Genomic DNA, 24,738 nt, shown 5'->3' with positions numbered 1-24,738 from the left:
TCTCTGTTTCTTTGCAATAGCCTCTGAATACCAGACGGGTTTAACCTCATCATGAATGAAAACCAAATCTGTTTGGTTTTGTTTCTATTCAGAAAACTATTTCAAATGCATCCAGAAACTAAGCTTGAGGGTCAATTTTGCAATATCTTTAAAGTGGAAGTACCGTTGCAGCTTACTACATTCCTTTAATACCAGCTATACATGATTGAAATTTCCATTAGTTAAAATGCTATGTCAAATCTGGAAGAGAATATAAGACAGAATCCCATATTCTCTGTATTTTTTCTTATTATTAACATAAGCTTCCAGTAATCAACTTCAATTTAGGGAGGCAGGTGCTTACAAAGGGCACCAAATCAAGGGGGCTGTGTTTACCAGAGAGGGGTACAGAGGAGGGCAATGCAGAACCCCACGGAAAAGTCAGGGCCCGAGCCCCCACCAAATTTTGGGGGCAAAATGCAGCACATCTTCCACTCCAGCCCACGCTGGCCCAGAGCGTCCGTCCCCTTCCACGTGCCCCGTCTTGTAGCAACCTCGGCAGGGCACGGGCGTGATAAATTTGAAATCCTTACAGATACCTGAAGACTAAAGAGGGGATTTGAGAGGTTATGCAGACCTCTCACCTGATCTAAACAGCCATTCCTGACATTCACTGAGTGACATTTGCCCACCCCACCAAGGAAGCCCTCCACCAGAGACGGCACATGCCCAAGTGCTCTCTCTTGCCTCTTAAGATAGCTTTCATATCGGCATGTTTTTCCTAATGTCTAACCTTAAATCTTCCTTGCTGAAATTTAAGCCTTCCTCTGCACTGCTTCCAGCTGGTTCCCTTCCTTCTGAAGGCACAGTACCCCAAACTGGACTCAAATATTCAGAGGCCTTATCAGAAGTGCCTCATGGGAAGCAATAACTGTTTATATCCCTCAGTACGTCTGTCATCTTTTCAACAGTGTGACACCATTAATCTGGTTTACCCTGCGACCGATGCCAGACCCATTTTTGCAGAGTGATACTCACGTAACCATATTTGTGTGCAGAGCTGCTCTGGCCAAAATAAAGTGCCTGCCCTTTTCTTCATTTTTTATTCAATTACACAATTTTGTCACCACTATTCCATACTGTAATTTTATCTTGCAGTTGCCTTGCACTCTTCTCCAGCTTGGTACCATTCAAAAAATTTAATGAAGGCTGTTGTTGACAGCTGAAAGACTGATGCAAATATCAAAGAGTACAAATTTGCACTCTCACTCTAAACATTCTCATTTTGCTGGTCAGGACTGAGAGCTTCTCTCTGTCTACAGCTTCCCAAGCAGCTACGACACTTCTCACAATAGTTTCATCTTATTCTTCCCACTTATTTACACCACCACACATCCATCACGAGAAAGTCTTCTGAGGCACTGTCAAAGGCTGTACAAAGTTGACTTTTCCCCCCCATTTTGCAGTGCAGGTCACGCTGCTGACAGGGAACTACTCTCCTGTGGCACCACCTGCTCCCCACTAACCCATGTTGGCTCTCTGCTTCTCTCTTGCCAAGTTCTAAACCCCCAGAAATAGCTGCTGTGGTTATTTTTTCCTAGAATTCTAGCAGGTTCTGCTGATCTGTAATTCCTCAGTTTCTCCTTTCTCACCTTTTAACATCAGTTGTTTCATTTTCTGTTTTCTAGTTCTCACACTCCAGAAGAATGCCGCCGGGTGGGCCAGATTGCTCCAACCCATCCTCAACGTAGTCTACTGTGAACTTCATCACTTCCAGACAATTGGAAACATTTTATTTCCTTAGTACTCTAACTCACGGCAGCCTTAGTTCCAAGTCAATCACTACTTTACAGATAAAAGAAAGAGGCATTTAAGTATTCCTGATGCCATCTGTCAATAGTTCTTCTTGAACATCACACCAGTTCCATTGGCCTTCCTTTTACTACTGGAAGTAGTTATCTTTTGTTATCTTTTTGTTCTTTCTTTGTGTTTGTTTGTTTTTTTTTTCCCCCAATAGCTACAAAGCTCCGTGGTTTTTAAGTTTCTTGTAGCACCATACCTGTTTCCTGAGCTGTACAAATTCAGCTTTCTGGTGATTTTCACATGATGTTACTCCCCTTCTGCTTTTCCCAAGGACTGAACTTTTATTTCCCCAATTATTTTGACCTTAGTTAGTCGCTGTCTACCTTTTACTTCTCCACCGTCAGAGACAGGTCCTGCCACTCGGTCTCTTCACATGCTTTGTCAGAAAACTGCCATCTGCACATTTTAACAACTCGCCAGACTCTTTGTCTCCTGACCGTTTTGCCCAGGCACCCGGGCAGCTCCCGTACCCGGCTATTGCCAAAGCACAGCACGCTAGAGGTAGGACACAAGTCTGCTGATTCCAGAGCAAAAGCAGTGCCCTTCGAGTTGTGATGCTTTCGCACAGCCCCGCTCTTTGAAAGTGAGGACAGCAAAACTATAAAGGCATCTCAGTTATTTATCCTTTTACAGATTTCTATTTTTCCTTCTCCCGGTGAAAAATTCTAATCACTGTCAAATAGATTTGAGGCAGCAGATTTATTTTTCACGGTCTGCTGCCTGATGTCAGATAACATACACAATACAGAAAAATTCATTCCAAGGATTAGTTTACTGATGAGTTTTTACCATCATTTTTCATTCATAATGCCCATATTTGTGCTACACAGTGGTTGCTACTTCTCTATCTATATTCCAAGCATCATATGGAATTTTTTTAAATTTACATGGGAGACAAAACCCTTTACTAGCCGAGACTCACCTCTCACAGACTTGCCCATTACTGCATTTCAGAAGACATTCATCGCTCAGGAGTACACCCAGACAGTACCTACTGGCTAGATCCCGTCTCCATCTGAACTGCTACATTTTTATCCTTGTACCATGTTTTTTTTTCAACTTCTTTTTGTCTAAACATATACCTGTCACTATTGACCTTTGGTAACACTGCCTGATTTCCAGGGACATGTACCAGACAACAAGCACTGCCAAATGCTAAACAAAGCCCTGAGGAACAAAACCAGAAGAAACATAATCACCACTCATGCAACCCCTAATGGTACCTGAACATCTCTTTACAACGCTAATCCGATGAGACTCTTGGCAAAAGATGTAATCAAAACAAATTCTGGTAATTTCCATATTTTTTTAACCAAATGGCCTGACATAAATTTGATCCCACTAGTAGGAAAACTTTGCATAGCCACATTGCAGAAATGTTGTGTATAGTGACGAGCTGTACAGTGAACTGCTCTGCAAATAACAGATAACACCTAGTCAAGTGATATAAAAATTGGGAACTGTTAGGAGTTTTATTGCAGATAAGCATTACGTGTTTGCTATTTTACAGTTATCCTCTACAGAATTAGTAAAAATAGCCAATTCTTGTGTTTACGAAGAAACATCACCATGCTAGTTCCTTCATTCAAGATCAACAGCCATGATACAGAAATGAACATCTTCCAGATATTAGGTAGTACACTTTTTAAAAAGTGTATTTGCTATAGAAAGTGTGAAATTATATACAATAAAGTGCAAACAAGGCGAATAAATATACTACCTAATCCTTGATTTCTACTTTATAGCATTTAGTGTTTTAACTATTACATATGGAAAACACTGCTTACGGAAAATCCAGAATAAATCGATTTCTAAAAGTTTCTGGTTTTAATTCTGTAGTTTTCCAACCAAAAGCAAAATCACAGTAATGTTTTGCCAACAAAGACATTCTGCTAGTGGAATTACAGAATACGGGCCCAAAGAGATGAAGTTCAGCAAATCATTTCCATAAAGGCAGTCTTCACATGTGCTTTATTTGTCAAAAACCGGCCTGTTTGCCATGCCTCCAGGAAATCAGGCTCAAGCTTATTTCAAACTTTTGAAACGAGACTTTATTCATATACCACAGAACTACTTTTGCATATATATGCCTTACCTTCAGCCATCACAAAGTGCAATAAGGTAAACTGGGCAACTCCTCAAATGTGCATTTAGCATGGAGGTCACTACTACTTTGCTACATCTGATGAAACAACTGTATGTCAAAGCTTATCTGTGTTTTCCAACCATATTTACTGGTTTTAAGGGATATTATCTCTCCCTAAAACGTTTCTCCAAATTTGACTTTACAACCGTGTAAAATTGCCCTATTAGAAGGAACTCTAAAGTAATCCACAGTTAAAGGATTGGATGTTTGAAGTGAGCATTGTCAGGCATGATGTTAACAGTAAGAATTTTTTTTTCTCTTGCTTCCTAAAAAACTTACCAAAGCCAAAGTTTATACAAATGGATTTATAAGATGAGTTAACCTGCCACACAATGGCACTCAGCAACTTCCAGGTGCCCACAACACTTACTTCAACATGCACGCATGAACATGCAAACTGCAGCTAAAGAAATCTTTAAACATGAAATAAAGCTCCCAGCTTCACAGAAAAGAAGAGAAAAATTCAGCACAGAATCTGGCATCAGCCCACATTAGGAAAACAAATCTCTGTAACTGCTGTCAAATTCTCACTTCCCAGAAAACAACAGATAAAGCAAATTAAAAGCGTAACACTCAGTTTCCACAATGCTTGTGTGTTCTCTCATTTTAACTACTGCATGAATTACTTGCTTTCATTTCTTTTTAGACTTCGGAAACATATGTTACAGATCCGTTCCAAAAAATACTCTACTCGCCAATACAAAGAAGTGCAGAAGTTTCATCATGACTCCTGCAGGACATGGTACATTTCTTTTGAGTTGATGGATGTTGGTTTCATGTTGCTGAATTGCAGAAAAGTGAAAGGCATCTTCAAAAAAAACTGATTACTTCTTTTGATCTTTGTTCTTATAATCATCAAACAGAGTGGTTGTCGGGAGACTCCTATACAAACTTCATAATTTGTAAAGAAACAAAGAAGGATGTATTACTTGTTATTTTTAATCTCCCATGGTAGTTTCCAGAAATCACCTCGATTCTTTAAATCACATGGCAAAAGGATCATTCCCTTAACGAGTCACACCTTAATAATGGAAGTTAACTATTCACCACATTTATTGGAGTTAGTTGACAAAGTGGGGAGGGGAAGAGATTAAAAGCTCCATCTGCTAAGTAAAAATAACAAACTAGACTAGATGTTGAAATACTGCTCATAAATTACAGGTACAGCTTTCCTTCAGTGTAACCCTGGCAAGGCTTACACAGGGGGCATGTCAAGAACAAACTTTGTAGCTCAAAAGAAGCTCCAGACAAATAACTGTTCTACAGAAATTGCTCTGAAGCACTACAGAAAATAAGTTTCATAATAGTTAACAATGAATAAAAGACTGTTTTCAAGGGCTAAGATTTCTAAAATATTCTAAGCAGTTTGAAATGTTTTTAGGTCTTCTCTTAACAGTTTGTCTAGTTAATGTTTTATAGGTTACCTTAAGAGAGAAACAAAAAAATCACTCCTCTCAGCCACTTCACTGGTATTTCCAGATGATAAACCTGACAGAGAATGCATTAGTGGTCATTAATTCCCAATTTCCTTACACGGGCAGAACACATCCTTTTTAATTCACGACACTGCAGTTAGTTCTGAGAAGTGTTTTGGATAGGCCACGGCAGTAGATAACACAGACTGCTGATAAGAGAATAAAGAGATAAAATAGTGTGATTTTTAGAGCGAAGAGGCTGGCAATGCCTCTCTAACAGCCTTCCTCATACCCAGGTAGTTAATAAATAGGGACTGGAAGGAACATGGTTGCATAATTTCAAGTTAACTATGAAGGAATCTGATCCTATAAAAAGAAAAGCTACAGACATGAATTTACATCAAGCACCTTCTGGATACAAGATGCTAGTTTACGACGATCCGGGCTCTTTGATTAATACCAGGTCATCCATCAAAAGAAAGTTACCATTGCTTATCACGAGTATAAAGCAGCCACATAGAGACTCACTTGGGCAGAATCCAGCACAGGTCTAACAAGCTCTGGTAGGCAATCAGCTTACCAGAGGGGGGGAAAGCCCCGAGCACTGATGTATTATTGACCGCCTCTAGACTTTGAAGATGTCTAATAATGGTCACGAAGTGATCACTCTTCTACAACGCCGGTGCTGTTCAGACACGACAAAATTCCTGATTATATGTGGATCAGGTACCTATGCCAATTCTCTTCTGAACAACTTTGATTATTTTGTTCTTCCCTTCACTTCCCCAGGTAATTTACGAGAGTCTTTGCAAGTAAAAGTTAAATACCCAACAAAACAGGTATTTAAAGGAATACAGTTCCCACTGATGATAAAAGGAGGAAAGCAAGAAGTTTCCTCCTGACAATATATTGCTCAGTCAGGATCCTCATTTTTAAAATTCTTTATTTTCGCATTCACAAAAATATGACCTAGTTTGAATTAAATTTCATGGAAAATTCATAATTTAAGTGCTGGAGGTTTTCAGGATATTGAATCCCAACGATGCTATTAGTTACTCAAATCCTAACAGCTGAGATGAAAAGGCCTTGGCCTTCCCTGAGTACTCTTCTTTCTTCTTTGCTCTTTATGCTCGGCAAGGTGAAGATGAAGCCAGTACGAGACCGAATAAGACTGTCAGTATGTGTATTTCACAGCTACAACAGTCTCTCGGGAGTGAGAAATGCTCTACTCCTCTCTGGGCCTCACAAAGCAGCCAGGCACACAGCTGTCGTGGTTACAAACTGAGCTAGATAGAAGTAATGTTTTTTTCTCCTGTAACTGTTTGTAGTTAGTAAGTGAACTGATGCTCCACCTGCTGGAAAGCGAACTCACTGAGCTCTAGTATTCAGCGAGTTCTTACTATGAGGAAGATGCAACCATTTTAGTCTCAAAACACAACCTCCTGCTCTCAGCAGACAACAAAGTAGCCAAGGATTTAGCTTGGTTAAGATTCTCTTCCCTGCTCCAAGAACTGTGCACAGATTTACAGGTGCCTTTGGAAGCTTTTGTTTTGTCTTTACGTAAGCAACAACCTGATGATTTTGAGCCTGTGCACTAATTGCTTGCAAGTAATACTTTTACTAAGAATTTGATGTGCGTTAAGTTCTTTTGTGCAATATGGAATATAATATGAAGTGGAAAAGCTGCTACGCTCCTCCTGCCATTTGTACTAGCTTTTACTGTATTCTGAACTTTCCCAATGGTAACAGTAAAAAACCAAACTAATTCAACAGTGTAAAACATCTGCTGAGAGTTGCCAGGCTGACAAACTACAGAAACAAATGCTTATTTTATACAGCAACTTAAAATAGGAATCAGGAAAAGAAGTCGAAACCCTCGAGGTACAAACGCATCTGGCAAGATCAAAGCCAGACAGTTAGTACTATGCTCTCAAGCTAAGTTCTTCTGCGGATTATGTTATGATTTACAGTGGACTTTGATGATCTACAGTATGTTTCTTAACAACTAAACAAAGATGTTTCAGATACCTCTATAATGATGCTTGGAAGAAGTCTAATACTGACCCTCAGCCACCCTGAGCCACTTGAGTTGGTCAATCTGTCTCTACCATATAAATAATAAATAGATTTCCAAAACCAAAACACATCTCTCCATATATACATTTATATATAAAAATATATCTATCTAACCCCGAACACTAATCTGACAGTTAACAAACACCTCCAAATCAAAAGGAAGCCATAAATGTCCGCCACCATCCCTGCTGAACCGTGATCTGCAAAGATGATGAGAACGCTGCTCTAACTGGTGGGAACTGATTACTTTCCATCTCACTAAAGCCAAATACTCGGGAATACAGAAGCAGAACCTCTTCGCCTCACTAAAACAACAACATTTTAAGTAAATAAACAATTGTTTTATTTTGCCTTTTCAGATTTGTGTTCCTGGGGAGTAGTTGAGTAGTATTTTCAAATGCATCTCGATAACCACAAAAGCTATAATTTCTGAAAGAGATGATTTTCTTATCTAACTAAAACTTCTAAAGCCAACACCAAATAATTTTCTCTGCTGGAGTTCAGTATCACAGCAGCAAGCATAGCAAAAATAGTGAAAGATTCACTAATGCCCAAAGGGAAAAACTGCAGACAGTTCAGATCCAAATTTTATGATGTCTGACAGCATGCGTGATAATGAGCAACACTTGAGATCATACAGAAATTACTAATATTCAAGATATCAAAACCCTCCTTGTGACTTAGTCCAGATAACTTTTTCTAAGTCGTAGATAACTGTCCCTTAGAACACTCCCTGCTTTGCCTAACACAACATACATATACAGCAGTGACGAAAAAGGTTATTTATTCCAATTACTGACTAAGGTCATCTCCACTGTAAAAGTAAAAATTACATGATCTCTAGCACAGAAGGCGCATAAGACGAGACCTGCTTCTTATTCTCTCATCAGCAGCTTCAGGGGAAAAAAAAGGTAGCTAAGAGACTTACTCCTCAATATGCTATTTCCAATAGCCAAAAGAAGGTCAGTGTGTCTACCTGCAAAGGACGGGGAACGAAGTGGTAGAAAGGCCTAAGATACTGAACTACTTCTCCCAAAATATTATTTTCCTAATGTAAAAATAACAATTGAGAGCATAAGCAAATAAAGGCATAAAAGTGCCACAACACAAGCAAAGTTCCCATTTTTGATTTACATATAACTATAGGCAAAACTCTCTTTAAAGGATACTAAAATTGCCAAAATGATAGTAAAAAACTTGGAAATACCCAAATTAACAATTCTTCTGCAAGAACGATCGCTGAAGGAAGTATTTGAATGTCCTGAAGGTCATATCCATTATAACTACCAATGAAACAGATAAAAACTGGAAAGAGACCCCACAGGTCTGAGCATCTAAATAAATAAGAAAATGTTTTAGAACTGGATCCAAGAAATAACATTATATATTCTTTAAGAAAGAGAGCAACAGCATACACTTCACTTTAAATCCTGCTATTTTGAGACAATTCTTCACATTCCTTAAATTTCTGCAACACCCATGCTAACAGTGGAGGGCATAACTACATAAAGAACCAGCTGACATCCCACTGGATTTTGATTCTTACCGGTTTGGGTCTTACTGGGATGATGCTGTCCACCTGCTCCTTGCTGCGGAGGAGGACTCGCCCCTGCTTGTCCAGTACCTTGTGCTGGGCTGGTGCCGGTGAGAGTCCCAGTAGGCAGTGGCTGCCCCCGCTTTAGGAGCTGCTTCTGTTCTTGCTGGCGGAAGCGTGGAGGCACCTCACGAGGCAGGTAACGGGAGGCAGCTGCCTGCTGCCCATTAGCAGACGCACGCTTGCCATTGCTGCTGTTGGTAATAGTGCTGGTGGAAGTACTGGTACCGGTACCGGCAGGTTGGGGCTGGCTTAAACTGGTCTTAATAGGTTCTGGCACTACATTAAAACAAACAAACAAAAAAAGAAAAACAGAAAGAAACATTCCTTTAATATCAGAAAAGTTGTGGGTTTGGTGTTTTTTTGTTTTGGTTTGTTTTTTTGTTTTGGTTTGTTTTTTTTTTTCCCTCCTGGAACTGAGAAAAGGAATAATGTTTTTCAGTCTCCCAAACAACAGTTGGCAAAACATGGACTGTAAAATATATTCTAAATAGAAGAGTGTTACGACCAGAACTCAGGGCTAGTTTACTATCCTGAAACATTTTATATAACAATTTGGAAATCTACCTCTAAAAACACTGATTATGTACGGCTGTAAAATGTATGTACCAGAATAGAGCTGATAAAGGCTTCACACCCAGCGCTTTGTGCGAGCCCACACAGCTGTTTTGCGCTGTGGCATCCCCCACCCCACCCCCCCCGGCCTTATTTCACCCACCTCCCGCGCCCGAGGCTGCGTCAGGAGTCAGCAGCACACAACAGAGGAGTTGTTTTCTATAAATATCTGGTACCCACTGCACGAGGAGAGGAGAGAGCACATAGGCTGAAGACTGAACAATTCGTGTATATGCAACCAAGTTCACGGAAATACTCAAATGGCTCTCATATACACAAACGTGTATGTGCCTGGGTGTTTATACTAAATATGATTTAGGAGAGTACAACACTAAGAAGAAAAACACTGATTTCCTATCACTTTTACAACAGAACAAGCGAAAAAACTACTTAGATGTTTTCACTTCCAGCATTTCTAAGACATCTTGGATTCTTCCCAAAACAAGATGTCTAAGAACACTAGAACAGTAAATAAAAGCCCAATAAATAAAAGGATGGCTAGAAATAATTGTTGTTTTGTTCAACTAACATGCAGAAAAATATAATTATTAAATAAAAATTAGTGGCACAAAGTAACTTTTTTTTAAACTGGAAGAGTTATTAGGACACAGAAGGTAGCATGCTGTGAAATCTGAATTTCAGAAAACTAATTTAATTGAAAAAGAGCGTCTGTTAGAGAGGCGGAAAAGCTTCCAGTTAACGAAAAACTTTAAGAATCTTTACTTGCAAACTTTTAGTGTTATTCCTGCTTAACCCAATATGCAGACACATGTGCAAATACTTTGTACCTACAATCACACACAAGTATGTTCTGCGTATTGGGATTTAAAAAAAGAAATCATCATGCTTGCAGGCAATTTATTCAATAAATATTTTTAAGGACTTCAGAAATATGGGCCTCATGTTTTCAAAAATTATGATTAAAGCTCTGATCATAATTAGTTCCTTTCATTGGGAAGAGTGGGTGAGTTACAGAACTCTTTTGCCATAACGAGTCTATTTTGGGGGGATAGTTTTTTAATTGGGTGTCTTACAAAACCACCAAGTTTTTGTACCCCACTGAAGAGCACAAAAACCATGGCCGCACTTTGCAAAGTTACCTAACAATGCTTTTCTGCGGAGTGCTTCTCATTTCTAAACTGACACTGAGATGTAGTAACTGAAAAAAGTAAACCACATTTCAGTTTTATACCAAGTTACACATCTGCAAGAACACAGGTGAGTGGGGACGAGGCCAAACGAGCCCACACCATTCTTCCACACCTCACAAGTGCCTAAAGGAAAACCTTCTCATCTGTAGTAAGAAGCGCTCAACTTCAGCTGCAAAATGCATTCCAATGTGTAAAGCATGAACGTTTTTTAATCAACGTTAGCACTATTTTTAATGATAACAAAGGTTTTGCCTTTCACAGAAGGGTACTAATTGCCCAGTACATGCAGAGCTCATCTGCTGCCAACCAGTTCGCACTAGGACAGGAAGAACAGCTCAGCGCATCGAAATTCACTCTGATTTAATAAGTGTACTGACCAGACTGTAGGATAGGCTGAAGACAAATTTGTGACTAAAGTTAACATTGCAGAGAAATAATTTTTTAGTTATTTGTACATTAGTGTTTCCACACAAGAGTAACACAAGCTTTTCTTAAATCTTTCAACTCTAAAAGCTTTAAACATTTGAAATAGTGTCTCAACTGTTCCTTTTCCATAGTTTTAGCCTCCTCTTTACTATCAGGACAAAATACAATGTTTTATAAACAGTACTGGAATTAAAACAGCATCAAGTTTTAAAAATAAGGATAAATTCTGGTTATTCTCTGCTTAGGCAAAACGCATTGCCTGTTACAGTACTGGAACCTTTTATTCCTTACTGTAACAAATCTTCCATATGGTTTAAAACAGGATGGAGGAGGAGAGAGAGGAGATGTGACAATTTAGTATCGTAAAGAATGCTCATTTGAACTGCACGGTAATCCACCGCACCCATCTAGAGCACCCACTGCCACTGTTCAGCAGTTTTTCAGTTTTGGATGTGAGATTGCTAATATTATCATCAAATCACACCACCTCTAGTCATGAAAGCATAAGTTTTCAGGCTTCCCATGATCTCCCAAAAAACAACTTAAAATACCTCATATCCACCAGCTTATTCAGCACTCACGCGAAGCTTTTGTTTTCTCGTGGTCTTTACCTAAACCTTTGTATCAAGCATCTCAGGACATCCCAGTCTTCTACATTTGCACTCCAGGCATACACTTGATACGCCTCATACCAACCTTGCCTGAAATGAGCAGGCCAGACCCACCCTGGTCTGCAGAGGACTTGGCCGGCACAGCTTGGCACGGAGAGGTGGGCAGTGCTGGGTCTCCTCGGGAACAGGCACGAGGGAGCCAGGGTGGGGGTACCAGGAGCAGAGCGGAACGGGGATGGCAGTGCCTGGCGGGGAACCGCTCCGGTTTGTTCAGCTCACTTGGCAGCATCTACCAGAGCCACCCAGAAGAAAGAAACCCATTGGGCTTCCTGGACACGCAGAACCGAGCACTCCTCCAGCTTGTCACAAGTATGTCCAACAAGCGCAGAATCGCATCTCGTGTCGTTATACATACACTGTAAACCAGTACTCAGCCTCTCTCCAGGCTTTGACACTCCTGGAAAACCGATTGACTTCCACAACAGAAGTAATGAACAGGCACCAAGGTACTGTCATGGGTGGTTTTAAAGCCAGCAGAGACTTGGACAAGCAAAAATATGCCAAATTTGACAACAACCATCAGCACTTTGCTCCTCCAAGACTTATTTTGGAAGCGTAAACAATTTCGCCTATGCAAAAAAAGGAACAAAAAAGGAATTTTGACTATAAAAAAAAAAAAAACTTAAAAGTGCCAGTAACATCTGAAGAGCAGAAAAAAAACCCCCTCCTTCACCTTTTCAGGATATACCACCAGCTTTGAAAATGAACAGTTTATCAGAACTCTGATAATTAGAAAAGTAGATGAAAAACGTTACGAAATGCAGAATAACTGATTTCAAATATCAAATTTGATCTTCAACATGTACGTAAAAACTATTATGTTTCCACAATATAAATAAGTCTGTCACCCTCATGCTTCCAAATATTACTTATTTTTAATTAAGTCCTGTCGACTTCACCATTCCACCTGGCCTTCAAAAAAACTGTAGTATAGCCTATGAATTAAGGTGATCCCGTCACTGAACAGCAGTCCCTCTGGAGACAAATGCCTCCCCAGCTCTCTGGACAGACTGCCACGGGGGCACGCACAGCTTCTGTGGGTCACCACCACCACCACTGCTGCCCGGCCGGCAGGCACCAAACCTGCCGCAGGGAAAACACGGGCTCAGGCTCTCACCACCCCTCATCCCGGCTTTGGGATGGCTGCACCACCTGAGACTTGTAGATGCGTGTATCCGAGTGCCTGTTGTCCAAACCTGAAACGGTACCAAAACCCAACTCCTCCTTAGTTTTGCTTGCTTTGACAAAATGAAAGGATAATTGAAATAGTATCAGACTTTTATGTTTTTGAACAGAGTGTACATTTCCATTTCATTTGGGAAATGGAGAACAGAAAAGGGAAAATTAGAGATCTTGGGGTATTATTATTTCTACTACTCCTACTATTATTACAGAGAGGTAAGCATTTACCTACTACTATTATTATTATTACAGAGATGTAAGCGTTTACCAACACTGAAATGTCAAGTACTCAGTACTTCTGCGAAGGATGAAGCTGTATGTGATTTGCCCATGGCCACGAGACTCAGAAACAGCACTCCAGACAGTCTGATCTACCGAAAACAACAAACCAGTTTGGCCAGGGAGTTTTTCCAACTCGGATACAGACTAGCCACACAAGCCCTCGTGCCAGCAGATCAGAGGGGACACCAGGGAAGAGTGGGGAAAGGGGACGGGCAGAGGCAGCAGCCGGGTGAGGATAAGGACTGCTCCCTCCATCACTGCCACCCAACGTCTCACCGAGCCAGCCCAGCCCTGGCCACCGAACACTGAAGTACTCCAAGGTCCTGATCAGCTGGGGAATAAAGGCTGGAAAGGACAACCACATGGCAAAGTGAGAAAATAGAGCCTGCTCCAATTTGCCTATTTTTTTAAATAAAGAAATGATTTTTCCATGGAATTAAAAAAGTGTGCAAGAGCATTAAACCCACCAACTGGCACAACGCCAGCGGAGGCAGTATTTGCCTGGCCCTGAGATTTTCTTAAGGAATATTAATTAATTTGAAATGTATTTCAGAGCACAAGGCAGGCTGCTTTTTTAAAAAGCATTATATTCTCAGTACTGTGTATATATAAATTACATCTGATACTTCCAAATATGTGTGCATATATATACAAACCATTACTAATGTAAACTCGTAGAATACACAACACTTTTTGCTTTAATGTAAATTGACAAAGCTGTTTCATCACAAAGGTGTGGCCAGAGAAACCCAGTTGCAGTGTTAGAAACAATGTTTCCCTCTACATATCTGAATCATACATAAAAGAAAAGAACAAAGAAAATCAAAATACCAGAAACACTGTACTTTAGAAAAAATATTTCTGCATGTTAACATTATTGCTTTTAGCTCTAATCAGCACAGTGATTTTTAATTTTGTACATCACAATCTCTTTAAGGCTACTTAAATGGAAGTTCTTGCAAGAATACTGTGTATACAAATCATGGTAGCTGGAAAATAACCGTTTAATTACACCATTGACAGGAACTAAAGCAAAAAGGAATGGGCTTGATTCCCAAATTCCAGCTTTATATCAGGCTAGAGTTTAGCCTTCAAATTTAGACTTCAAATACAGCAATAATATTTGGAGAATATATGTTACAGAGACAATATGACTGTATTCTTTGAAAAAGCTCAACACCCATTTATTAAAGTCATCTTCAGCAATATTTAAGCAGCAGTTTTCATTTGATATGCGCTGTGAGAAACAGCTACCGTTCAAAGGGTCTACATTAGACTTCCTAATAATTAATGGTCATACGGTACTTGTTCTAAGAGCTTCTTTATAAACCATTTAGCCATTCTCCTTCCTGCAACGGCTGCATTTTGAGATGATGGCTATCCCTTGCACAACACCCAACGTACACAGACACGACATTTTTGCAAACTGGAGGCTAAAAGCAAACCAGGGAGCAACCTTTCGCATACGGCACGGCAGCGCCTGTGGTCAGCGGGGGCTGCCGAGAACACCGATGCTCTGTGCGCTATACATTTAATCAGCCCCAAGGGCCGACCTGCCAATCTATAGAGAGACCTTGCCAGTCCCCGAAGGAGCAGCCTGTCTCCCCTTTCACCTGAAAGTCACACACTGTCACGGCTAATGCTATGTGGGCAGCTGTTTGAAATCCAGGAATTAAAATGTAGCCTTTATGGCTAAATTTGCTTCAACGCTCAAAATATTATTTAAGATGTATGGGGGTAAGGATTTAATACAAAGTGATTTTCATAACTAGCAAATGATTAAAGAGCTACAGCAGAAACATTTAAGTAGAAAGCCTCTCGCAAAAATACAATTAAAGGCATAAAATAAAAGCCTCGAGATTGCTTGCTCTTAAGATGTTTGTGATGGGTATCTGCTTATTCCACATTCTGAGAGCTGCACGTATACTAAACAATGAGCTTGCTTGTAATAATTATCAGTACTTAATGGTATCTAAACTTCTTAATCCAATTTTACCCAAACAAATCCAATAATTACTCCATATGCTTTTTGATGATTACAATCTCGGGAATCCCAACTGCATAAAAAAGTGTTACAAGCAATTGTAGGTGGATTTTATTAATATAATGAATAGGATCAGTCTAACAGATTTCAATTACAACAATAGCTTTTAAGTACATTTCTATGACATAAGGAAAGAGCACGCATAAATGAAAGAAACCGGTTAAGCCACATAATACTGATTTATGGCAGCTTTTTCCTTTCATTCACCTCATTAACATTTCTCTATATTTCAGAATCCCCCTCTCCAGCTCTATAAAACTTGAGTTTCTAAAGCCTGCGAGGACCAGACATTCCAGAAGAGAAACAGTTAAACCCAGAAACGCATTCTTGGCTGCTACTGTGACAGGATTTATTTACAGCTTCTATTAAACACAGCAGCTCCATTACAAAGTGCTGGATGTGAGAAGAATTTTTGATTATACAATGCCAATGCCTCACTGCGTTAAACATATCATGCCAGTGTATTATTTTTTTCCTTCAGCAATTCGTTCAGGTCATTGTTTGATGGGTTTATGAATTCATTACAGGAAACAGATGGATCCCATAATTCAGAGCTATTCTCCCAGCCAATCATAGGGGCAATTTTTTTTCCTCATCTCGCTCCCCCCTCCAAATCAACCTTAATGAAGCCACTTCCTCCATGTCCAATTCCCCGCACATACACACTGCAGCGACAACTGGTGCTTATTAAAGCATCCTCCAAACACTAAATGCTTTCAACATCAAGCTGAACAGGAGAATGCTCATACACAGACACCCCGATGAAGTCAGACAGAAAGCCATGAACTTACCCAAGTCAGGCGCAGATAAAAAAAAAAAACAGGATTGTAGTGGGCAAGAACAGATGTTCTGATTAGTAAGAAATCCATTTTTATATGCTGACAAAAAGTCTTTCTTTAGGAAAAAATTCTTTCCCCCCAATCTACTTTCAAAGGATGAATTTTCATTTAGCAAATTACCTCCTTTGTCTACTAAGCACTGGTATTTTTTATCCACAGTGACATCTACTGGCAAAACTAAAAGTATTTCAGTATACTATTGCATAAAACCCTACTTCCTAATGTTTCTATACAAAAGCGGGTAGTTTTCTGTCTGGATCTTCCCTTCCCCCAAGTGTACAAACTTGGGGGGGGGGGGAGCAAAAAAGTTGCAGTCTAAAGCCAAGAGAAATCCCAAAATTAGTTTCCAATAGTTTTAAAAACGTAACCAGGAGCTGAAGTTTGACATCAAAGCCCAAATTCAGGGTTAAAAGTAAAATTACATGCATTATTATGGCCTTAGAGCTTTAATACCATTTCTTTAAAGAAATGCTTCGATTTTGTATTAATTCCTTAACATGCCTTTTATTTAATACTAAGAACAAATTCAGTCTTTTCCTGTTTGAACTTTATTTCTGCTCTCCCTCTGACCTCCTAGCTGACCACAAGTGCACCTTTTCCTGCTTCGTCTTCCAGCCATTTCCTCTCCACTTCCTTCTCTTGAATTTTGCAATGTTTCCTGCCACCTTCCTTAGCCTTTCAACATCCCACTTCTAAAACCTCTCACCATAACAGACTCCTCTCACTTCTACCAACTTAGACCTTCAATACAGAACCTGATTTTTTTTTTTGCCAGGGAATATGGAGTCAGACTAGGAATAGTGGAAAGCTGCAAAGTTCATGGAAAACCTATAAATCAATTAGTAGGATTTCTTGAGCATCTTCAATAACTCCATTTTGTGTAATTCAGTGGCAGGAGATAACCACGATTGTACTATCTAAAGGCCCATCCCTGCTCTAGTCTGCTCTCTGCTTCACAAGGAGTGATGGTACATGGGATGGACATACTGCCAGTCTCAGCCTCGCGCCTCCAGAAATCAGCTTTAGTTCTTAATAATTGCTATTCCTTATACACTACCTAAACTGCAACTGATTAAAACTAGTATTTTAATGCATTATTAGACAATGCATAATTAATTAGAACAGCCAGAGCTTACAACTCCAGAAAAGAAAAAGAAATTAAAGCTCTGAATACACATCTACCCATCTACACCTGCACCAGCTTAAACCCAAATCATATTTGAAAAGTCTTTTTACAACAGGAAAAAGAACAGTTTTTGAAAAAGACAGACATTTTATTCAGGAAATACTTACAGGTGAGGGCTTTCTTGTTTATTTTGGAGCTGTTTAAGTCACATTTACCAATATGTTCATTGGCTGACGGAGCTCTCAAACCATAAACAAACGGTTCTAGTTTCGTGTGAGAAGGTATCTATGCTAGGATGAATTCAAACCCCACTCTGCAGCACCCAGTCTGATCTGCTCATCTGAACACACTCCACAGGCTTCATCAAGATATGAGCAAAATTTATTCTGAAACTATATTCAGACATATCATCATTGCATGAAGTTAGCAGATAACCACCCACCATAAATTGCAATGCACTAAGCTTTGAAATTTATTTGTTATCTATTTGGTGGATTGCAATTCTGTCAAAAATGAATTCCTAATTTTGGTGCTGGGAAACCTCCTTTGAAAACATGTCATCCAGAAAGATTTTATAACCATCTGTGGGAAACCAGTATTTTATGAGGAAATCATAATAACTTATAGGGCCCACAGTGACAAGCCAGTTGCAAATCATCTTCCCAAGAGCGAGACTTCCATATTACTTCTTAGAAATTAAAGGTTTTATTTTAATCTTCATTCCTGGATCTGCTAGAACCATATAAATATTTAAGTAAGCTGGAAATTGTATTCCAATTGGTTGTATTTCACAATTTTTGAAGTACTAACCATTCTTTTCTTAAGCAGACATTGGCATTAACAGTACTGTGGCTTGTTCAAAGCTCCCCATGGGCTGACTGGCCAATTGGCAGACAAACCAGAATAAATAACCATTAAATTCAGACTAAAGACTTTCTGCAAGACCTCAACAGATAGGTCGGAAAGGGAAGTTATGGCACTAAGGTGCTGTCCTGCACCCAGCTGCACATCTAAGGAACCTCTGACCAAATTTGGCCAGGGTAAGCCAGAAATTTCTAAAACTAAACAGGGAGACAGAGACAGGAACACAACCCAATCTCATAAGCCCCATTTCCTTAGAAAACTGGGCCAAAAGCATACCCAGAAAATGTATTTATTATTTTCCCATATTTTCATATTTCCAAATTCTACCCGTTTTCTCACATTTTCCATCCGCATCCCACCATCGGAAGCTCTCCATACACCTTAACTTCGTAATGGTGTCTCGACATGAAATTCTTACTTGATATTATCATAGGCAAACTGGGGAAATGTCAGCTAAATGTAAAACTGGTTGAAATATTCTCTGGGAGAATCAATGGTTGGCTGTCAAAACAGAAGTACGTTTCAGAATAGATTCCATGGGGACTTGATCCGAGCCTATGCTGTTCAATGTTTTTGTTAACAACTTGATGATGGACTAGAGACTATCCTTATTAAATCTGCAAATGACACCAAGGTAGGGAGAAAGAAGATGGGGGTGATCAGATTGCTGCATGACAGAATCAGAACTCAGCAATGATAAACTGGAAAAGTGGTGTGAAAAAAGCAACTGCAATTCAGTAAGGAAAGTCACTTTATTAGGGAGGAAGAATTAAAGGCAGAACAGCCATCAACTCACCCCATAGCAGTTCCACAGAAAGAAAACGCCATGTCTTAGCAGATCACAAACCAAGCAGAAGTAAAAAGATCAGGCTATTTTAAGAAGACAAGTGTTATAATAGAATAAATAACCATCTATGAGGCTCAAAGTAACCCATCTACCTCACCTACTGGCATCTTAAAGCCTTCACTAAAGCACTGCCCATACCCATGGTTGACCATCTTTCTTCAAGAAAGACCTGGACCACCTGTAAAGAGTACAAAGGGAACGGAAATCTGGAAACACAGACTACCACAGCAGACAGAAGGCAAAGAAGTAGTTCACTCTAGACACTGGGTACACAAAGCAAAAGAAGAAAAAAATACAAAGGAAGAGGAGGAAATGATTTGCTCCATCCCGTGGTGAATAAGACAAGACTTGCTGTGTTTAAATAGCAACCAGGGAGATTAAGATTTAAATTTCTAACAATAAGGACGATTAAGGATTATCTGCAGACATGATACAAGTTTGGTGATCTTGTCTCAGGGCAAGGAGATGGAATAGATGACCTCTCAAGAACCTTTCTAGCATTATTTTCTACAATCCTACGTGTAAAACAAAGCTCTAAATCCATCTTACTCAGTTCTCCCACTTTCTCCAGCCATGCCAAAGAAATAATTTTTCTCCCAGGTTGACAGTCACAGCACTTGCTTCAACTTCTGCTGTGTAAGTTTAAGACATTGTCTTTCTTCATCTGCCTCACTTGTCCAGACCCTCTTCGTTTTGTTCTTGATTAATGTTAATCTGGTATTGTATCAAAACCAAATGACACATGACCTCTCCACCACAAATGGGTTTGCATTCTTTTTGTAAGCCCACCACAGCCCACCCCGCCGCAGACCTTCTGGGCAGCAAACAGTCCTATTCACAAATATAACTTTTCTCTTAAGAATTGGAGAAGCTCCTAATAAAAACATAGATCCTTGCATACTTCAGAGCTCAGATAGTAGATTTTGTTTCCCTTTCTTAAATAGCATCTACATTTTTTTTCTTTCAGATCTGTCAGCAGACAAGGTGCTGAATACTTCTTTTGAGAGAAAGATACCTGTTTTGTGTGATTCAACATGTTTTTTTTAAGTTTTCTTCAATTCTATTCTACATCATTCAGGTTGGTTTCACATACAGCAGTCTTGTGAAGAATACTTATACTTTTAACAGCTTGTCGTATTTTCCTCACTGCTTTCCTCCATGTTAGCACTGATTATAATTTTAATTTTAAATTCACAATTAATTAGCTGTGCCATTAAAAATGGTACAGCTAATTAGGTTGATAGGTTGTCATCAACAATAGATTGATAATCCAAAAGCAAATCTGACGCTCTTTCACTGCAACTCAAACTCTCACATTTATTAAAAGCTCTGAGTATACACACATTGTTTGCCGTGGCCTCACTGATGATCAGAAATTGGACCATAGACGTCAGGCCTCAAACATAAAAGTCCAAGCTATGAATCAAGATTCTGGGGAATGGAACAGTTAAATTATCATAGCTACATTCCTTCAGGACATGAACTGATAGCAGATGGTAACTTTCAAGACTTAACAATTCGTCTGTTTTCTTTCAAGCAAGAGTTCTCCAATTTACAGGCGATGTGAAGCTGACATTTATGAATTCCTGTAATGTAACTCAAATACCAGTATTAATCACATACATCACTCTACACACAGACTTGTCCAAATATGCACCCATTGTAAACCACCAACAAATAAATAAGTAAATCCATCTTGGTAGATGGCTGGTCTCTAGACTAAATTTGTCCTGAAGCCTCTGACATTTCAACACAGGCATATTTGGTTTAACACATCATTATACTTCTAACTTTGAATTTAGACTCCTGTAAACTCAATTCCCACCTCCACCGCAGGACACACCGACATTAGAAAGCCAACTTGCCTATCAACAAAGGAAAACAATAAAGCTATTAGAAGCTTTTAAATCACTCGTGTTAATACCATTAAGAAACAACAGCGTTAAGAACTGTCTAAAAATGACAGAAGGGAGATAAGAGTCATTGCTGAGATGATCAGCTTGTGCAAGAAACTCTACAAGGAAGTGAGAAGGCAGCTCTGAACGAAGAGAGGGATTGCTCCGTTAGTGTTGAGAAACTGCAGAGTTTTTTCAAGTTTCTGATATAAGACTTTCCTACAAAGCAAGTTCAGCCCTTTTCAGAGCTACAGAATTCATATCTGATACTCCTTCTCAGAGTATTTAGAAACACCTGAACTCCATCAACTAATTTTAAAAAGACCCCCTCAGCAAACACGCATTAAGTTCTAGCCCATCAACAGGATATGGGAGTCTCACAAACACACAACCTCAACAATTTGGTAACACAGTAGAGGATTATACCATTTTACACATCAGGAACGAGCCACAGACAGGACTTGGTATATATAAGGCTCTCTCCTTCACCTCTGCTCTCAGCCTCCAAACCCTTCCTAAGTGTTGCTCCAGGGAATGCAACCCCATCAGTAACTAGACAATAGGAGTCAGAGAAGACTGGCAACAGCTAAGAGTTAAATCACACCATGCTAACACTATCATCACTGCAAGTACTAGTGGGAAAATCCAAGCATATAACAACAGGTTAAATAACTTCATACAGAGTCATGTAAGAAGTCTGGGCAGAACCAGGAATTGAATCCTTTAATTTTAAGCTGTGTGCATTTAATTTCATTAGACAATGTTTTACACACAGTTTTCATATTTGAAGGATTTTTTTTTTCCCAAATTTACAAACAGTGCTAAGTCATCACACTGGCAACATTCTTTTTTCTTAATTCAACAGCCCACTTCCAGGCACAGACTGAACAGTAAATATTCTTTACAGTAGAAATCCACTCATTGTTAAACTATTTGCACAAACAGATAAATATGAAAATTCACAGTAATTAGTACGTTCACAAGAAACTGACAATTAGGATAATCTCAGTGTCAATCGGTTTACTGTATACGAGAGCATAAAATTCCATTTGCACCTTGAACAGTGATGAATCTGCAGGTTACAGTTCACATGAACAAGCCTTAAGACATGTTTAAAACAATACAGAAAGCAGGGCAATCTGACGGATCACCATCTTAAATAAAACCCCATGCATTAATCTGTAAGTAAGCAGAGGCAAAAATCCTATTATAAACAAACCTGTGCCTCAGGAAGTGATTAATGCCTAGACTGTGTCAAACAACTGCTGTTAGAATCGGTGCTTTTGCAGCAGAATCCGCTCGGAGTCCGGGGGACCCCGCTCACCCCATACAGCTGCTGAGGTTTGAAGAGATGCTGAAGGCAGCCTTTCAGCTGGGGCTTGAAGAGAAGAGAGTGAACCATAGCGTAAATGCTTCCAGTTTCAAATACGTAAGAGCTTGAGTACTGTAAAGAGATACTTCATATATCCATCATTCCTATCTTGGATTGCTTCTACAGGAGTCTACTCAGCTGCGGCACATAGCACATAGGTTATATCACACCTAGAACGTAAGTGCTGCACCCATGGTCCGCGCACGCCAGGCAGACGTTCCTGGAGTTTCAGGGCGTCCCAGAGGACAGTCAACGCTGGCACCCGCCCAGGACAACTGGAAATACAAAGGATTCATGCTATGTCAGGTATAAACTCTTTCTCCACTTAGAAATTTGAGCTGGAAAGAATGTAAAGACTCTGGCTATTTTTCTGGAATGTCTGGAAAATGCTTGTGTGTATTTATGGACCAATACCTTAACATGCGGACAGCGCGCTCAACGTGTGCAGGACACGTCAGACGTACCGGCCATGCAGGCAGCCCGCACGCGGGCCCAAGATCGATACCCGAGGGATGCCCATGGCCTCCAAAGCCTGCATACACAGCAATCTCTATCAAATCCACACCGCGTCTAACATAGCCTGGACACGGCGGGTTCACTATACATATGCACACATTTTGTTCTGGAAATTAGAAATACAGCTTCTCCAATTATTTTGGTTTTGTTTCAGGGGGTGCAGGTTGCATTGTTATTTAACTCCTTTTAGACGTTTCTATGAAAGCACGTGTCGGCTGCTTGCAGATTACAAGTCTGCAGGTGAAATACTAAGTAAATTTTTACTGACACTGGCTGTGCTGCTGAAAATCATGGGACTACGCATACATGTCAAATTGACTAGAGCCCCGAGTAAACACGACGCCTTGGCTCTACTGCCATGTACATTTATGGTACCAAATGAATATTTTATGTGCAATACTAAAATAGCAACAATTTTGTGGGCAACCAGTAAAAGGCCTCTGTAATTTTGGCATAACGCTTCCAGTTCACATTCTATCTCAAGAGAAGGCTGAAAAGTATGTTTATACTACAGTCTTAAAGATAGCACAGAGATATCTGAGCTATCATTACAAATCGGTCAGCATGAATAACTGAAGTCATGCCAACAGAGTTCAGCATGGACCAGCTTCCCCTCCTCCCCAGCAGCGCCGAGATATTCCCAGTCTCAGGTATCATCACCAAGAGAAATCGGGTATGTAGCCAACTCAGTGAAAGCTAATCCTGAAATATTGTCTTTAGATTTCAAAATCTGAATCATTATTGGGCTAACCGAAGATGTGTTCATTCACATTTAACAAAACTATTTTGAGAATCAATGCTTGGAACAAGTAGGTTCTTAAAAAACAGACAAAAAGACATAGGGACATTGTTACGGCTTCAGGAGACTATACTTACAAAATTTCACAGATTTTGTACCTAGAAAAACGTTTGGAGTTCCACATCCTGCTTTGGATGCAGTTCCTAGTATTGGAAAGACAAGCAGTCCTGCGGAAACGTCACTCTTCTGCCTTCAGAAATGAGCAGCTGAGAAAAATTTGAAGTCCAAAAATAACAATGATCCCTTACTCAAACCCAATTAAATTGAAGCCATGCTCTAGATAAAAAACAAACAAACAACTGCTTAAGTCTGCATACTGATTAGAAGGGAAAAAAAAATATACTGGACTTAAGTATTATATTTCAGTTCTTTTGATACTCCCTTTTAAATCTAAGCATGATGTTTAATATGAAGACAGGCTTTTTCTGAATGAGTTTCCCAAAGACAGCCTCTTCACTGGAAGCTTTTTATTTTGAACTAAGAGTTCATCTATCTAATAGTGAACCCTGGAAAACCTCAAGCAAACTTCATTTCACATTTGACACAGAATCTGAAGCAAACTCTTCACCAATTCAGCTTAAGCTGAACAGATTTCTTATGTCTCCACTGCCATCGCGCATTAATACCACATATGAAAAACAGGATTTAAATTATTCAGAAACATGAAGAAAGCAGTTCCAGCAGTTTTCAGACCTCCTTCTTTTCAGATTCTTCAGGAAAATTTCCCAAATAAAAGCATACTAAAATCTGACTGGGATTCTGCAATCGTTTCCCTGCAGCTAAGATGAAGCCAGAAAAAAAGGCTCAATTTGTCGAACATAATCTGACAGAAAACCTCTTTTGTGAGGCAGGTACAGCCGCAGCAGGTCTATTAATGCCTGTGCCTTCCTTCGGAACCTTTTCCCTACTACTTGTGATGCACCCTTGGCATCACTCAAGATTTAAGCAACCGAGTTCACCAAAAAGACCACGACTGGAAAAAAAGCATGGAGCAGCGAGGATCCATCTGTTAAGTGTTTACAGCCCAGCAGCACTG

General features: G+C 39.7%; 1 protein-coding gene across 1 annotated transcript in view; it reads right to left on the bottom strand.

The window, feature by feature from the left end:
• The window catches only part of TNRC6C (trinucleotide repeat containing adaptor 6C), a 106,974-nt gene that overhangs the window by 48,181 nt on the left and 34,055 nt on the right, over positions 1–24,738 (bottom strand). The window contains exon 4 of the mRNA XM_082491997.1: positions 9,026–9,352. Coding sequence (XP_082348123.1) covers positions 9,026–9,352 — 327 coding nt within the window. The remainder of the gene's footprint in view (positions 1–9,025; positions 9,353–24,738) is intronic.

This window comes from Vanellus vanellus (genome assembly GCF_965231255.1).
Source record: "Vanellus vanellus genome assembly, chromosome: 17".
Classification (NCBI taxonomy): Eukaryota; Metazoa; Chordata; class Aves; order Charadriiformes; family Charadriidae; genus Vanellus; species Vanellus vanellus.
The sequence above is the reverse complement of the archived record's forward strand: the minus strand, read 5'-3'. Positions and strand labels throughout refer to the sequence as shown.